The sequence below is a fragment of the Copadichromis virginalis genome, linkage group LG14 (genome assembly GCF_057382275.1).
Source record: "Copadichromis virginalis isolate Kocher_CV1m ecotype Utaka linkage group LG14, C_Virginalis_male_GT1.1, whole genome shotgun sequence".
NCBI classification, from domain to species: domain Eukaryota; kingdom Metazoa; phylum Chordata; class Actinopteri; order Cichliformes; family Cichlidae; genus Copadichromis; species Copadichromis virginalis.
In genome coordinates this window covers 23,593,692-23,612,118 of record NC_140631.1, presented here as the reverse complement: position 1 = coordinate 23,612,118, position 18,427 = coordinate 23,593,692, and the positions used below count along the sequence as shown (strand labels likewise).

General features: G+C 39.8%; 1 protein-coding gene across 2 annotated transcripts in view; it reads left to right on the top strand.

Moving 5' to 3' along the window:
- Positions 1-18,427, top strand: part of limk1a (LIM domain kinase 1a) — a 56,288-nt gene that overhangs the window by 24,497 nt on the left and 13,364 nt on the right. Inside the window, exon 3 of one of the 2 annotated variants that reach the window (XM_085430008.1) lies at positions 5,211-5,349. In XM_085430008.1, the coding sequence (XP_085286134.1) occupies positions 5,211-5,349 (139 nt within the window). Of the gene's footprint in view, positions 1-5,210; positions 5,350-14,904; positions 15,069-18,427 lie in introns of those variants that run through there. The other variant, XM_085430009.1, reaches the window with a different exon arrangement.

Below are 18,427 nucleotides of genomic sequence, written 5' to 3'. Positions count from 1 at the left end.
GGTAGCTTACAGATCTTAAAAAAACGAGACTTAAGCCTGCATTCTTCATAATGGACAGCAGGGGGCGAGTCATCTATCTGTCTGCCCATATTCACTCACTGGCCACATTAGGTACACCTTGCTAGTACTGATCTAGACACCTTTTTTCCTTCAGAGCTTCCTTAATTATTAATGGCAACAAGGTGTTGGAAACATTCTCCTGAGATTTTTGTCTGTACTGACAAATCTGCAGCACAAATGTGCTCTATTGGATTGAGATCTGATGACTGTGGAGGTCATTTGAGTACAGTGGCCTCATTGTCATGTTCAAGAAATAAGTTTGAGATGATTTGAGCTTTAAGACATGGCGTGTTATCATGCTGGAAGCAGCCATCAGAAGATCCTTGCACTGTGATCATACAGTCTGGACATGGTAGGCTGTAGCATTTAAATGATGCTCATTTGGTACCAAGAGACCCAAAGTGTGCCAAGAATATATCCCCCACATCGTCACACTGTCACCACCATCCTGAATCATTTATACAAGTCAGGATAGATCCATGGTTTCATGCTGTTTACACCAAATGCTGACCTTACCATCTGAATGTAGCAGCAGAAACCGAGACTCATCAGACCAGGCAAAGCTTTCAATCTGTAGTGGCTGCTATTCGGCTGCTATAGTCTATGTTGTGTAAAACTTAAAGATAGAAGATTTTGTCTGAGCACAAATGCCTCAACAGACACTGAGTAACACGTGATGGCACTTGGATAGAGAGCAGATGTTTGTGGAGGAAGGTGAGGTGAGAGGCAGGGTAAAAAAAACTGCCTCCTTTTGACCTGGAAAAGGAATGTATTCCTCTTTCAGATACTTTCAGCTAATTCCACCAGGGATCCGAGCAGGAGAGGGGGAACAGTTGCAGATTTACTCACTCCCCTCCTTTAATCTCAGCTCTTCTGTCATTGGTTGTTTCCTCCCCTCTGAGATCCAGCTGGCATTCATTGTGTCTAAAACCTGCTCTGCCCCCTCTCATTGGTCTGTGGGAGTTAGTTATGTCTGTGCAGCCTGCATGTGCATTTCTTTACCCCTGCCCCTTTTCTAGTGTTTGTCAGGTCATTGTAACTTAGATTAAGTGAACCATCAGCACTGCTTGTATTACAGTAAAATATGTATTGTTTTATTTTAATTTTTCCCCTACAGTGAGGAGTTGTCAGAGCTCAGCAGGGTATGAGAAACTGTTAAGCTCTCTACTAGTTAGATTTTTGGAGCATCATAGCAGAACGGGCAGAGGCTCTAACTGAGTCTCTCACACTGATAATCCTCTTACACGTCAATGCCACCACACCCCCAAACACAATCACACAAAAACACCAAAAGAGAGCCAACAAATACACATTAACACACTATTTTTTTTATTGTGGTGGGGCTTTTTTCCCCCTCCACGGGAGTCTTGGGTTGTAATTCAGCTTTGCTGCATGTCTGCTTTACCTCAGAGATAAGATTTTTGTGCTGAAGGCAGAAATTTTGCAATCTCCTCCTGGGAGGCACTAATGTATTCACTCATATCTTTAATACGCTGCTACCCCTCAGGACTACATGGAGACAAATTTCAGAAAGTAGCAGACCCACTGAGCTTTACAATGACTCCTAGAATTGCATGCGTCCCACCCAGGTATGACTTTGCCTCAGCAGGACCTCTCAGGATGTGTACGTGTGAAGTGATAGACAGTTATTGAGGGGCAGAGAGCCAAGACAGCCGAGTAGCTCCTGGCTCGGCACTGCGGACGTCTTCCGAAAGCCTTGACCCACTTCAAAGTCTCCTCCTCCCCCCTGCTCACCCAGACGCGCTGCATACTGAAGCAGCTCTGCCACAATCTGCTGAGCTGCAGTGAAGCTCTGCATGCGGACACTGGGGAGACTGAGTGTGTCTGTCTAATAAATAAATTGCATGTGTGTCAGTATGTGCTGCAAGGTCATGTGTTTGTACACAGTGTGTGGCTCACACAAGGTGAAAGGCCTCGGGCAAAGTCACAGAAAGTTGCTGCTTCTGCTGAATATATTAATGAGTCTCTCAGTTTTTACTCTAGCAAACATGGACAGGTATTCAGCAAAGTGAGTAAGAATCCTTAAAGTGCAGCAAAGAGAAAAAAAGGGAGGGGATGCAGAGGCTGCACCACATTTCAGCCCTCTGCAGAAAATCCTAGGAGCTTTAATTTTTTGGGAGGGGGATAAATGATCAAAACAATTTCCTTTTTTTTATTGTGTTTTGCAAACTAGAATTCAAACCCCTAGATAGTTCATTTAAAAAAGAAATTAACAAGTCTGCATAAATAAAAAAAAGACAACCAGGAAATTGGAGACATCCTTTTCCCCAACCACCGCTCAATCCACATGTCCACCACACAAGTCCTACAGTACTTCCTGCAGCTGTTGTGTAGCTCTTTTGCATGGCATAAGGTCCAGCAACAAAGTGCTCACCCAGCCTTAGTAACCCTGTCCCAGTCAGAGTAAGTAGTCCTTGTTTCTTCCTTCTTTCGTAGTAGTTGCTCTTACTCTGACCCCTCACCTAGAATCAACTTGTATTATTCTGGCTCAGGGATAAAGTCAATTATGCTCCAGCTTCTGAATCCATAATATGTTTAGAGCAAGCAGCCCTTGTTTTAAGCTGCCCTGAGCAGATATGAGCCCAGACGGCCAGCTGATGGGAGGCAAGCTCCACTGGGAAGGACCAGAGATGCTCACTTAGTCATGGATGCTAGACGCACTGATTTAGACAGATTACAAACAAGCACTCACAGTCTGTAAGCACGTCAGCAGTGTACTACCTCACCAATGCATTATCACATGCATGGGGGATTAGCACACATTTTGATTTATGGACACATGCAGAGCTATTGTGCCTACAACTTTCACAAAGTCATGCAGTGTGGAGAAAAAAAGCAATTGTTTTCTGATCGGCTGGAAAATCAGGAGGACTCAGCCTGTTTTTTTATGGACATTTCTTTCCCAGTTGTGTGTTCAACAAAAGTCTGACCCATAAGAGATTAACACACTATTCCCATAGAATTACTTTTCTTATCTGCCATCAGTTACCAGGAAAACACCTGGACTTATTTTGAATGTCACACTCACATGTGTATCAGTCTGTACTATCTGCATTGTAGGTGAACTTGGAAGTTGTGTGTCTCGTATCTGTCTCATTGTCTATCACCATACGAACAGCCTTTTGTCTGTTGCCGTCTCAGCTGCCTTCTGTCTGTCATCATCTGATGTCTATCAGGGTGACTGACTGGTTTTGCGATTAAACTCTGGTGATATACTAGCTCTAGAGATAAGGATGTTTTTTGGGCTCGCTATCAGACCGTCTTCTTAGTAACTGGTGTAGACTCAGGCTCAGAAACCATACCACAACACTGGCTTATTTTCAGACACTCAAACGGGAGCAGCCTGATGACGGAGTGTTTTGTTGTGTGTATGTCTGTGTGTGAGTGTGTTTGTGTGTTTTAAATTCATGTTAATAAAATAAATACATTTAAAGTTATGTAGGGTAATGAAAATTTGCATGTTGTCTGGTTGAAGCATGTATTCTTGTGAAATCTGTATATACAGTGATGGTTCCTTTCCAGGTGTACAAGCTGCATGTTGCACAGGGACTAAAACACCCTTGCACCATCAGAGACACAAGCTTTTCAACTGAGTGCTGATAACAAGCTGGATGGTCCTGCTTCTGGATCACGTTCTTTTTTGCATCATAGAACTTTAATCTGCAATTGCTGATTGTACGTGAAATGTACTCACAGACGATGACTTCTGGAAATCTTCCTGAGTCCATCCAGTGATTTCCATGCCACTTGAGTATCCCAAGATCCGTCATGTTTCCAGTATTGGTTTTTGGCCTTGCACCATGCACTGGGGATTTCTCGATTACTCTGAATCTGTTGAGGATATTATGTGCTGTAGATGATGAGATATTTGTTCTTTGCAGTTTTACATTGAGGAACATTATTTTGAAATTGCTCCACAATTTGTAGACTCAATTTTTTATTTTTTATTTATTTATGAGAAACTCTGTCTCTCAAAGGTGCTCTTTTTATATCCAATAATGTTACCAATCTGTTGCCAGGTAACCTAATTGATTGCGAAGTGTCCCTCCAGCAGTTTCTTCTTAGTCCACACCGCTTACTTTTTCACCCTTTTGTTACCCCATCACAGCTTATTTTTAACACCTTACTGCCATCAAATTCAAAATGAGCTGTTTTTTCTCTCCCTAAAATGGTAAAATGTCTCAGTTTAAAAAAAAGTTTTCTATAATCTGTTGTGAATAAAATGTTTATAAAATTTGCATTCCTTTTTGTTGACATTTTACACAGCGTCCAAACTTTGTTGATATTGGGGTTGTGAATTAATCAAAATACGATAAAGATAACATAAGATACACTTTATTTATCCTATTTATTCTAGGTTTATGCTAGCTTACTAGGCTAACTTAGCCTAGCTTACTAGGCTACGTCGGTTGACGTAGTGTTTGCTCTGTTTATCGTTCATGTTTTCTATTTGCTGTGACTCTGTTTTGTTTTTCCAGTCATAAGCTGTGGGTTAATGTATTATCATTTGCCTATTGCGTGGTGTGTGACGGGGCCACGAAGGAACTTGTTATCGCTATGAAAACTATAATTTGGAGCTCTGCAAGGCGTCATTAGGAGGGTTAAAGTATGGTTTACAGAGAGCAGTACAATATTATGTTCTGTCAGCACAATAACAAGTCAATCTGCTGTGCACCACTTAACTTTCCTGGAGGTCTGACCTGCAGGTTGACTGAACTACTCAGGGTGCTGAAAATAACAGCTGATGAATCTGTTTATAATATTGATCAGCAGTAAATGATTTTACATGTAATTGTTTAATTCATCTGTTTTGTCTGCCCATTTTAAATATGAAAGCAAGGTTAGTTTATTTTATTTCTTTTTTTTTTTTATTAGAATATCGTAAATTGGAAAAACTTTTGGTTTGGTTTGTTGCAATTCAAATATTTCATTCTGGTTGTTGTATGTTTTTAATTTCTGTGTTGTCAAAAAGTTTAATTTACTTTTCCTCTTTTACGACTGCAAAGGGACTTGATCATCTTCATTATGTTTGGATTATTCATGTTTAAGGGAGCAGTGGTATTACTTTGTCTTTAATCTTCTGTTAAATTAATTGTTCTTGTGTCCGTTTCTGTCTCCTCTCCTGTTAGGTGTTGTGAGTGCAGCGCCTCGCTGTCCCACTGGTATTATGAAAAAGATGGCCGGCTCTTCTGCAAGAAGGACTACTGGGCCAAATTTGGGGAGCTGTGCCATGGCTGCAACGACCCGATCACCACTGGCCTCATTATGGTAAGAGGATCTGCCACTTAACTCATCACTTAGCACCCCCACGGTTCTTGGTTTGCCGATAAACCTTGAGTTCAGGCCGTGACAGACCCATACACACATCTGAGTCTGTACGTTTACAGCCTCACTGGCTGCTGTGCGCCAACAAGCGTAGATTTTAATAGGACATGTGCCAGACCTATAACTGACCCTGATGCCTTTGGCAGCTTAGAGAGATCTTCTTACAGACCTCCAGTGAAAGTCCGAGCTCTTGTTGTGACACAGGAGAGGTTTGAGTGCACAATAGATGTGGCCACAGTGCTGGAAAGCAGATAAACTTGGCTTCTGCTGATAAGTGCTGCTGCATTATAGAAAAGACAAGATACCAGCACCAAAAGAGACTTGTGTCTATTTGTTGATTAGTGATGGAATCACACACATTCAAAGCCTGGAGAGACTGATTAATATTGTATGTTGGTGTAATAAAATATGTTGTCTTTATATATCTGAGGGCCCAGTTTCCCTGCCAGTGCAATGCCAGCAGTAGCAGAAATGCAAATGGATGGCGGGTTTTTTTCTGATGTTGTTTTGTGCCTGTTTGCAAATCTCCTGGCGTGTTAACTCATCGTTGCTGAGGTGGTTGGAGAGATGCAGCCAAGATGATATTTGGATGGTTCACACTGTAATTTCAGCTGCAAAAAACAGTCTTCCTATGCTGCTAAGATCACCTCTTAGCACAAACATTAGGCCATTTCCAGGAGATTCCCTTACAAAGCAAGTTCAACACACCAAGGCTATGTTTTCTGTATCTGAATCTATATTTCTTACTTGACTATTATTCCTGGCTACAATCAACATCCCAACTAGCAGAGATATTCCAGGAGTGATTATGTGATTTTCCATAGAATGATCGTCACCCTGAGGTGGTTTTGTATATGTTGTTCTCTTATCTCTTATCTTGCTCCTGAGCAGAATAGGCCTGCAACAAGTTCCCATGGCAGTGTAGCCCTGTGAGAAGTGAACCGGCTTTGTGATACCAAATACTCACCATTAACACTGATGTTACCTGGATAAGCCCAAATATAGCTACTTATCTGATCTTTTGTTCTTGTTATTTTAGAAAAGTGAAAGAGCAGTTGCTGCATGCCTGACCTTAAATGTCTTATTGAAGTAACAAACTTGTAAATTTACATAGAAATGTGGTCAGTGTGTACAGTTTGTTCATGAAGCAAAGCTCATTCATTATTAAAGTAAACAGCTGTTTTGGTTTTTGGTATGTCGTGTTCACGATACCCATTAGAGCAAACGTTATTGTTGCAGGTGTTGCAACCAACAACTTTTACTTCGAAAGTGAACATTTGTGCCATACTGTTCACACCTGTTAGCAGTGAAGAGTCTGTGTCTTCCATGCAAGCTATGAGCGACCAGGTTTGCTGCAGCTGTCTAGAGGTGCAACATTTTACCATAGTAAAATGTGGTAGTCGCAGTAAGATTTGTTTAGTGGCTCTTTGAAGTAATAGTGTGCAGTTATTGCCACCCACACGCTGGTGGTCCTTTGATGGGGGGAAGCTGAGTTCATTCTTTGCATATCGAGTATCTGGTTTTCCACATTTTCCTCCTGGTCAGAAGCAGAAGCTAGCAGAATGCAATGTTTGGGTCCATGTGTGTATTTTATCATTCCTCTGCCTCCAGACAGCTTGCCCTTTGCTGTGCAATCTCAGTAATGATACAGAGGAGACTGTAAAGTGAATTAGGTGGAGTGATTGCTACCTCTTTCTCCTTCTCTTTCTTGTTTATTGCTTCTCTTACAGTGCAGAGTCACTGATTGACTGTCTCTGCAGCTGCACTTTAGCAAATTTAAGATTGGTGAGCCAGTCCAATTGTATCACTGTGCACACATGCAGACCAAGGTCAGCTCCCTACATCTGTGCCACACCCCATAAAGAAGGAGAAGCCTACTCCCATCCTGCACAGTCACTCTGACGCCTATGCAGATTAGTAGGAAAGCACAATCCTATTTTTAAAAATCACTGAGGCCACTGCACCTTAAAAAGCTGCTGTCACAGTCGGTGAAACCATTTTGAGCTCCATCATGCAGTGATGAGTCAGAGTCTGCAGACAAACATGGAAGAGCTGTTTTTGTGTTTCACAGGATTTCATCTCTCCTGCTACAGTAATGTCCACAAGCAACGCCTAGATTTGTTTTTTCTTTGTGTGTTTACTATGTGCAGTTTATTGACATACAACAATAACACAGCATCATCAGTGCTTCATTCATGATGCATCCATAAAAATGCTTGTCCGTAAATCAAATCACAAAGCTATGGATTGTATGAAATGCCCTCATGCTCTTGCTTTTAAATGTTTGGGGTGTATCAGATCATTTCAGTAATTTTCCCAAACTAACAGTGCAACAAGAGTGCCAGCTTTGTGCAGCAACTTAGTGTGTGGACATAAGAAGGTAGGCAAAAGCTCACTTTCGCACTTTCCAGAGACAGTTATTGCTTGAGTAAACAATATGAATGCCTTTGAGACAAAGGTGCAAAAGTCTGAAAGTTTTTCCATTCACAGATTAGAGAAGCTTGGAGGAGTTAATAAGCTATTTGCATCAAGCTGGTATATCAGAACGCTTGTGTCCTGTACATTTTAGTTCGTTTTCACATCTCAACTATCTAATACAAGCAAATTTTGACACTTTTTTTTTTTTAATTCACGATTACACTGACAGTGTCAAAGTAGAAAATGAATTAGAACTAGGGGTGCACTAATTGACCAGGCAGGGATTGGAATTGACTGGTCATCCTCACACATGTCCAGTTGCGAGCTGGTCTGTTTCATGCATGTGGAACAAATGCACAACAGTGTAGATAGGCAAATAGTCATGTGCACAGTCACACACAACATGATAGAATTAAAGTAAACTGTAGGGGAAACACCATGAAAGCAATTGTGACAACAAATCACATCAGACTCTTTATTCACCTTCACCCAGCTGAACATGGACATTTAAGGAGGCTAACAAATTCTTAACATGCCTGTAATATAATTCTAAGTACCTGACATTTGTTTTGTTAAATATGTTGTATGAGCTTCTGTTTGGTAAAGAAAAAGATCTCTTTGAATTTGGGGGTTCAGCAACTCATTTTCAGTTAATTATTTACACCTGCTTCCAGAGTAAAGCACTATATTTTTAGCTGTCTATAGAAGATCCTGTCACTCACTGCAGCTTGGGGGGATTATAAAGAAATTGTGAAGTTTAATAATGTCTTTTATAATGAAAATTCAATTTTGCATTGAAGAAAGTTGACTTTTACTTGCACATGCTGTCATTTTTAGAGAGGAAGTCAGAATCTAAAAAAAATGGTATCTGTAGGTCACACTTGGAGAAAATCCAAAAATGGGATAGCCCAAAAAATTGAAGTTGATCCTTCTCTAATCAAAACAGGACAAAAACACAAAGTCTGTGCAGTTAAGTGATTAAATTATTTCTTCAGTGTAATAAAACATCGATTCCAGATGTTACACGGTTACTCTTCAGAAAGACTGAGTTTGACTGGTTCTTTTTTCCTTTAGGCACTTTAGGACTTTCTTGTAGTGGCTCCACAGTGCAGTAGTTTACACCTTTGCAGATCCTTGGTTTGATCCTGGGAGAAGACAAATCCCTTGAGGAATGTGTAAGAAAGTGCATCCTGCCAAATCAAATATGCGGAACTCCTTCCTATATTGATCCCTTGTAAATAAGGGGAGCAGCTTTTCTTTTAGGACTTTCTTGTACATGTCAGGGTAATATTTTTTATGGTTGAAAATCCCAGAAGAAGAGTCTCTCGGTGGAGACAAGTGGAGATTATTTTGGCTACTACAGTTTCCAGGATCAAGAATGAAATATTAAGCTTGAAATGCTTTGGTGGTTTCAGTCTCCCTTTGAATTTCCTGATTGCTCCATGTGTCTCTGTTATTGTTTTGGTCCGTAACCACTGCTACCCTGTGGATGGGGCTATTAAACCAAATAAATCTAACAGTATGTCTTAGGCTGTTATATTTTATTGAAGGGGCTGTTGGTGTGTAAACAAGTGTGTGTCTACAACCTCTGCTGCTCTCAGCACCTTAAGCTGGAAGTTGACAGAAGTTAATTCAGGTAGAGAATAACTCTTAGTTATTTACTACCTACCTGTACTTGCACTGATTTATGCAATGAACAGATGGAATTGAATTCCCTCTCCTCTCATCACTCTTTCCCTCCATTACTCCTCCTCCTGACAAATGAATCTGCAGTAATCCCAGCTGTGCCCCCATTCAGTTTAGAGTCAGTCAGCCTTTCTGCAAACAAATCAGGGCCAAGATCCATCCAATGGAAACTGTGCCAGACATCGACCCGAGCCTGGTAATTATCCAAAGGTTGAGAGTGGATTGTTTTGACTGTTTCTCACTCTTACTTTGTTATCTTTGCCACAGCGCTTTGCTGTCAGTCGGCCCTGCATGCCAGCAGGAACTTTTGTTGTTGTTGACTGTGATGGCTGTGGTGCAGTCTGAGCTCTGATTCTGGACAAAGTGCAAATACAAAGTGCTGTAAATAGAAAAAATGAATAACACTTTTGGAATACTGAGTTTTTTTCTAAGTTGGGTTTACTTTACACAAGTCTAAATTACATTCTTGTTTATTGCATGGCTTAAAAAAGCAGCAGTTCACAGATTTCTGTTAGACTCTACCTTAACTCTTTGAACTTGTCACAGTTCATTTTTGGATTCAGTCCTCTTTGGTCCCTGACCATCTCCACTATGCTTAGGGATGTAGAAGCTCCATTCATATTGTTGCTATGATAGTTGTTTAGGGCTCTGATAGTATGTTTGGGCTAGTTGTCATGCTACAGAGGGAATTTCAAACACCTCCCTGATGGTAGTGCATGATAGATATGAGTCAAAAATGAGTAAAACTGCTTCACATTGCTGCATATTTGAGACATACATTAGTTTTGAAGAAGTAGGAGAGCAGAAGTAGAAGGAACAAAGTAGAAGAGGAAAAGAGCAGAACAGTTCAAGATTGAGAAATGTGGAAATGTTTTAAGAGACTCTAAGTTGGGTTGTGTAGCACTAAATACAGGTACACTGTAAATATGCTGTATAAAGTCTGCAATACTTGGCAAGCGGCCGCCTGCATAGTAAATCTGATGTGATTTTCAGCTCAGGTTGCATATATAGTTGTATATGGTTTGTCTAACTGAGCCAAAATGAAGTTAAAATGGAAAATCAAAAGAAAAAAGGGAAGACAAAAACATCTACAAAGTAAGTCAAATATATGAATGTGTCTGACATTAGCGCTGCTGCCTGTACTGCCACTTCTGCTCCTACAGAATCATACAGTTACTAAGGCAAAGCTCTTTCCACAAAAGACAAACCAAATCAGAGGACTAGTTAATAAACATGTTGTATAAAAGTGTAAAGTTGATGGGGAAATAAAATGCGCTGAGGAGTCTCACAGGAAGCACTGCACTTGGTTGTTCATGAGAAAGTAAACTTTTTATATTAATTGAAATTATTACTAAACAAAACGATTGTATGGCCTGAGTTTATATGCAGCGTGTCCATCAGGTCCCAAACCCTTTCCAAGTTTGCTGTTTGTTAGTTTTCATTGCGTTGTGTTACTGACAGCTTTGGAGAGATGACGGTTATTCTGGTCTGACAGGCCTTAAACAATAAATCTCAGGGACTTTTCCCTTGCTGTGTCTTAGAATACAAGATGTACTGAAACAGTTGGAGGTAAAATCCGAGGCGTTTCCCTGAAATCACAAGTGTTTGTGAGTCTTTGGAATTTTCTTTTCTTTTCTTTGGCATCATGTGTTCCTTTATGAGAATTTCAAAACCCTGTTACAACATGTGCTGTACTTCTGTTGTGTTCTTGACACGTTACTGTTGTTTTCAGTTTCACTCAGTCAGATGTATCTGAAACTTTGTGCGGTGTTAATTATTACATAAATTAGCTTATTATATTAAAATAAGTTAAATGATGAAATATAGGCATTTGTGTACATAGTTTTTCATTTGAACTGTTCAGCAGATTTAGGTTGAGTGAGGGTATACAAATGTTGCTTTTCATTTTTAGTTAATATTAAGTAATACTTGTGTCTGGGTTGGCTGTAAAACCAGTGGAAAGTCCCAGATCTACACTGAACTTTACCAACTCCCACTGGTCTGATGTGTCTTGTGTGTACATGGGAGTCTGCCAGTTGTTTCTGTAACTGCCTGATGATTCTTTTGCCACTAAGTGAGGACAGATACATCTAATGTGTTGCCAAAACATATGTTTAAGATGCTGCAGTTCAGATTGTGGTACTGCTTTTTCGAGAGCAGCCGTTGATCTCATCAGTAACTAACTGGTTTAAAGCTCTCTTTCAGCATGTTGTAATCTCTTTAATTTGCATCGTATTTTGAAGTCTGAATATGAACTCCCTCTCAGAGGCCAGGTTCTCACACTGTGCCCTGTTTGATGGCAGGAAATAGATTATGTTACGATCACTTCCCTGTTTTAAATATTTTAATCAGACATAGTAATCTGCAAATGGCCTTCAGTAAAATGTGTTAAGACACTTGTTTATCATTTCCTCTTCCCGGTGTGGAAACACTGATGAGAACAGCCACCTCTGTGGGCTGAATTCCCCCCCGTAGGGTAGCTGTGGGCTGTTGGGTTTCACTTCTGAGTTCTGTGCCTGCAGCTTGGACTGAACTTAACTTTTGCTTTCTGCAAAGAGGCAAGTTTAGTGTCACACACTATACAGGTTACTGATGCAGTTTTTCACTCCTGTTGCTAATTCTTTCTAGTTGAATACCTCACGGATTGTATTTAGTTCTTTGTTTTACAGCAGTTTGTATGTAGATTTATCTAAAGTTGATTAAAGTCCCGAACCTTGCTTTGCTTACAGCTGGAAATATATTACAGAATATTTCAGACTTCCCAGCGTTCATCTGGTAATTGGGTTAATATCTCTGCATCGCTTCCACAGAGTGTAATAATTTAAGGAAGTTTGTTTTATTACTCATGAAATCAGCTTCTTAAAGAATATAACACAATCCTAATTAAAAGGATATTTACTTCATAACATACTTGTTGTATCCTATTCTAGTGACATTTCTGAGAAAATACTCAGTTCATAATTTTCTAGTGACATCATAGCATTATAAAAATAACCACCTGGTGAACAGAGGGTGAATTTCCTCCAGTGCATGACAGTAACTTTATCAGATGGGAAATTAAATACTTAATGACTGCTCACTGAGCTTGCTGAGTATGAGTAGAGTACGCTCCTGCATGCAGACAAATTAAGCACAGTAGCAATCCCTCCCTTTTTCTCAATTTGTAAGCAGTGACAGTTAAGCTGAAGTTTTCATTGGATTTCTATAGTGAAATTTGATCATAATGTTAAACCTGGTCACAACTGCACAAGTAACCATGAAGCTAACATTTGATGAATCAGCATTACTTATATATAATTATATATATAAGTTAATATATATAATTAACTAAGTAGTATTCTGCATACTAAGACAGTCAAGAATGTTTTTGTTTGTTTATTTTTGTTTGTTTTTCTCTGCCTTGGATCATGAATAACAGAAATATTTGCCTATTCAGATAGACACTATAGTGTATTATAATGCTTCTTTTGGAGGATCAGGTTTCTTAGTGACTCTGGTCCACGTTTCCGTGACAGTGCCACGCAGATTTGTTGGCTGAACATTCATAATGCAAATCACCTGTTCTGCGACATCACAAAGATGCTGTATTAATTTGAGATTTGAAAATAAGACCTCACTTTCCAGTTCTAAGTTGACAGGAGTGGCACAAAGTGTGGTTTTTCTTTCAGCGAGTTCTGAAATACAAAACTAGCCCATGTGGAATCAACAACCATGGCACATTCAAAGTCACTTAAATCACCTTTCTTCCTGATCATGAAGCTCACTTTGAACTTCAGAGGTCATCTTGACCGTGTACATGCCTAAATGCATGCTGTATGCATCCTGGCATGTGACTGGCTAATTAGACATTTAACAACAGCTTAAATAGGTATATATAAAAAATGTCCAGTGAGTGTAACTAACCATACTTTTGTACACTTTACATCCTGGCTACAGTGTCACAAGTGAGATTGTTAAGTGGGTATAAAGGTTAAAATTAAAGAATCCCAGGAGCTCTGTCTCTGACTTAGCATTAACATATATCTGTGAGAACTGTGTATGCCTTGTTATATAATTTGTTTGCATTTCTGTGTGAAAACCTTTACTGATTATTTTCCTAGAGCTTCAGTCTCTCCTACCAACAAAAACCCTGCTTGGTTAATGCTGACTTGGCCTAGGACCTTTTGCAAGAGACATTCTTTATATTGAATCTTGACTCCCATGTACTGTGTATTGCTATTAGATTAGCAAAGTTTGGAATCATTATAAAAGCTTTTTGTCACTAGACCTTCCAATAATCACATTATTAAGATAATATGAATCCATATCATATGCTTGCCTGGCAGCTGTCTCTCACTGCAGTCTGTCTCCACCACTTTAGCGTGAATGGGTCTGAATGTCTATTAATATCTGCACAGTGCACACTCAGATGGTCCTCCAGCACCGGTCTAAAGTGAGGGCAGAGACTTGGACTTCTTGGCATGCACGACATGTTTGTGCCGAACTGTTCTGTACAAGCTAAGACGGGAAAAGCGCAATAGGACACACCTATTTTACAGTATATGTAACAAAGAGCTGTCTCTGAACTTTTTTTCAACTTTATGTGGTGAAATCCTGCCTGTTGTAATCTGACATTAGCATAGGACAAGACTTAAAAAGTATTTACTATTTAGTTATGCATTTCCATCGATCTGCAGGATGTTGAATGAAGCTTTAGTTGGTCAGAAAAAACACTTAAAATAAAATATTAATTATTATATTAAACAGTTTTTAAAGGTTTAACTTCTAAAATGTTTGCTGCTATTACGTTATTATTTTTAGGCTGTATTATTTTTACTTGGGTTTTACTAGTTTTGTTGATTTGGTTGAATAGTAAGCTTGTGGCTTGCTTTCACTGTGGTTTGCTTTACTATTAATATTTGAGATTTGAAAAGAATCAGTAATTGCAATTTTAGTTTTTTTGTTTAAAGGAAGAAAATAACAAGCCCAGTGTATTCACTTTACCTAGTTCAGCACAACACTAAATTAAACATGCAACACAAACAAATTAGTCCAACCTAAAAAAACAAAAAACAACTTTCCATAGCATAACATTCAATAAGTCAGGCCTGTGACTGTTGCCGCTTTCAAAATGTGATTACAGGAATAGGGGGAGAGGGAAGGAATTCTCTGAAGACACCGTGGGGGGTTGGGCGGAGGGGGTGCGAAGCAGCCGGCAAGCTGACAGCGTGTACAAGAGTGGGCTGGGCCAAACAGGAAACGATGATGTCATAGCAAAAGTGAGCGAGAGAGAAGGGGAAGGCAGAGTGGTTGGGGGGGAGAGGAGGAGTGGCACTGATTCAGAGATGAGCTCAGCTGCATAGGCGTGGGCTGCTCGCTCTCTCCTCCCCCTCTCAGTGCTCTCTTGCTGCCTGCTTTGGCTGCTGCCAGTGTTTTGTTATGACAGCGGGGGAAATCGCCTGCCTCAGTAGAATGAACTAGAACAGCGAAGAGGAGAGACGCCGGCTCCCGTTGACATGGTGGGAGATTTATTTTTCTGGAGCTTCTGCTGTCTCAGGCTGTGGAAAAGGGATAAGAAGGTGAGCCTATTCGCTGCTGCTGATGCTGATGCTGACACTCTGGGTGTCTTCTGATTGATTTATAGTATTCATGAGCCGGCGGGGAGGCAGCGAAGCAGGTCTCTAAGCTGGTTCAGATAGTTTGCCGGTTGCTTCTGCACAGTCTTGTTCCAGCATGCCTCTTTAATGTTAAAGCCAGAGCATGAAATATGGTGTGTTTTGTGTGTCCCTTTAAACTGGGTTAGTGTATTGCTTTTTCTAATTACAGATATGCGTCTTTTTTTCTGCTCCAGTGTCATGAAAATGTGATGAGCCATGGCACACATGCTATTTTTAGGATGCGTTCTTCCTCACATAAAAGTGCTAGCACATTCAAAAAGATTATTTTTAAAAATCACTGTCAGGACATTTTCATTTATTTATTTATTTTTAATGAAAGTGGATTTGAGACTTGCAGAAAGAGAGGGAGGGGGGCCGACAGGCTGAATAGCAGCTTTCCAAAGCGGAGGCCAGGGTATGCTGTGGCACTGTACGGTTTGTGACGGAAGGGGGTTTCCATTCAGACAGCATTAGTGTGACCCACTGTCTTCCCTGTCAGCCTTTCAGTCTAATTATGTTTGCTTAAATGATGTGTACTGTAGCTTCATCTTCTTTTTACTTGATTTCTGTTTAGCCAGCTTTGATTGCAGTTTTGTGCAGCATCTTGATCATACTCTGTGTTAAAGCTTTAGGAAATCCCTTTGACAGATTTTAGTATTTGACCCAGTTGTAGCTCAATCTCAGTGCAGCAAATCAGGTATCAGATACACATGCTCTTCTGACTATTCCCCCACATGATGTCATTTTTTTTAAACACAGCTATTAAAATTTTGTTTTGCTTTCAGTGAACTCAGTCACATATGGACTGCGTATTTCTGTTTAGCTCATGTAGGATGCCTCAGAGGAAAGTTCATTACATCAAGGACGGGTTTAAGCAAAGCCAGATCTCCTATAATCCTGTGAGTCCATTCAGAGTCACCCTTTGCGTTGTTGATATGAGGTCATTCTTTCACGTTTTGCAAGAGTGTTGTTAAGTCAGAGGATCCAACCGGTGCTTCTAGCTGCAGGGGTTCTGTTTCAGAATGGGTGCACCTTTATTCATGTTTGGTGTGTATGCCTAGGAAATTTGTACAAATAGTCAATGGTTTGGATATGCAGACCTGCAAGCGTCTGGTGACGTTATCCTTTGACTGTGTTCCTGTGGTGTCCCAGAGGCATCAGATTTCCACTAATGTATTCCTTAAATAGATAAGTTAAAAAACAATATATTCAAATATATTCTAGTTTTTTCTCATTAAACATCTCACATTTACTTTGCTGTTAATATAGTTTCATAAAAATCATTATGTCTTCACTTAAGACGTGAGATCAGTGTGTCAACTTCCCAGTGCTTTGGCCCTGCTGTTTTCTAGAAAGTTCTTCACGTCTGCGATCAGACATGTGGCATCTGTTTGTGGTCCTTTGTATTCATTGCTGTATAAGGCTTTGTATAAGGCTTTCATTAGTAAAGATAATCAGTGAGGAAAATGTGAAATGATGTGATGGAAATGGAAAAATGTCACGAAGAAGATATGAAAGATCTTGAAGCAAAACCGGAGCAAAACAAGAACTAAATGATTTGGGTTGGAACATGACGTATGAAATAGAAATGAGAGACTGTTAACTGTAAAAACGTGTCTTTGAAATTTTATATAAGGAACTGCCGCCACTGGTCTGCCTTAGTTTTTTCAGCCCATGTGTTTGTAACATAATCTACATGCTAATTATAACTGTATTTACTCAGGCCTCAGTGTTGTTGTTTTATCTGTCACTGAGAGTATTACACTGTTGTAAATTCCTAAAAAACAACCTCCAAGGGTCACTTCACATTCCACAGCCACTCTAAGGTTGCACTTATAAATCATTAAAAAACAAACAAAGTTTGAAGGCTACATTAACCTAAAAGTGTCTGTGGGTGACGGTCACACGTTGGTGGTAATGAGGTAACACTCGAAACTACTTAGAATTTTTTCTTCCCCATCACCTCATCAGTACTTCTTCACCAGAAAAACCCCGCAGACTGCAACCACTTAATAATGTGGTGATGATGTATGCTAAACTGTTTAAGGAGTGAGCTCTTTAAACTTGAGGGATCCTCAGTGTTTGGAGAAAATTCAGATAATAGAATTTAAAAAACAAAACAAAAACTTAAGTACTGATGTGTCAGACAGTAGATACTTTTATCTACATATAGTGTGATATAGTAAAAACAAGATGATGAGGTCATTGTGAAGAAACTTTCCAGCAATGACTTTCACAATTTAACATGAAGACTCTCCTTGATTCTGTTTCACACGCTGATGATGAAATTCTGCTACTAAATTAAAGGCTTCTCTCCAAACATGACTTTTGTTAGATTCACTTGTATGAGCTCTTCTAACATTTAGCCTGTGTGTTGTAAGATTTACCCAGCTTGGTTAAAACTTGTTTAAAACTTGTTTCAAGTGCCCAGTTCCCCAGACATGGATTAGCCAGAACACAAAAACTTTTTTTTTCTTTCTTTTTTTTTTTTTTTTTACCTGGGATTAGGGCTGCCACGATTAGTCGACTAGTCACGATTACGTCGACTATCAAAATCGTCGACGACTGATTTAATAGTCGACGCGTCATTTGAAGCTTTGTAAGATCCCAAAAGCAGGAATAAGTAGCAGGATTTAAGAGTGTAATAACGGACTGAAACAGAAGATGGCAGCACTGCATGTACAAGGATGCCAGCTGCCGTTAAACCCCGAAGAAGAAGAAACTGTGTCCCAGAATTCATAGCGCGGCCCAGCGCAGTTGTCAACAATGGCGGCAGCTAGTTAGTTTTAATATTACTCTTATTATTCTTTCTGGGTCACAAAATAAACGTTTAACATATTTTCAGGCGAGAATGTAGCTGTGTAAACCTCAAATATCTGCTCAGTTTATCAAGACACCACATATTTACAAAAGCGCTCCGACGTTTTCGGAGGCGTCTGTTACCCACTAGCTCAATAGCTAGCCGGGGGCCATGAGAGCACCGGACTCCCGGCAGATCGTTTTCAAACCCACCGCCCTACTCAGGTTAAACATATACAAGTCACTTAGATAACTTAAAAATGTTATTGTTTGGCTTTTTTCAGTATTTTATTTGTTCCTGAGTAAATCGGCTGAGTTTATTAAACTCCACCGAAACAATCTGCACATTTAATTAGAATTCAATTAACTATCATCTTGTCTTTATTTTTAGTTAGCACAGACCTTAAACACTTAAAGCTGTAAGCTAATGATAGTTATATAAGAGCAGATGCTGCTGGTGCAATAAGCTGTACTTTTACGTT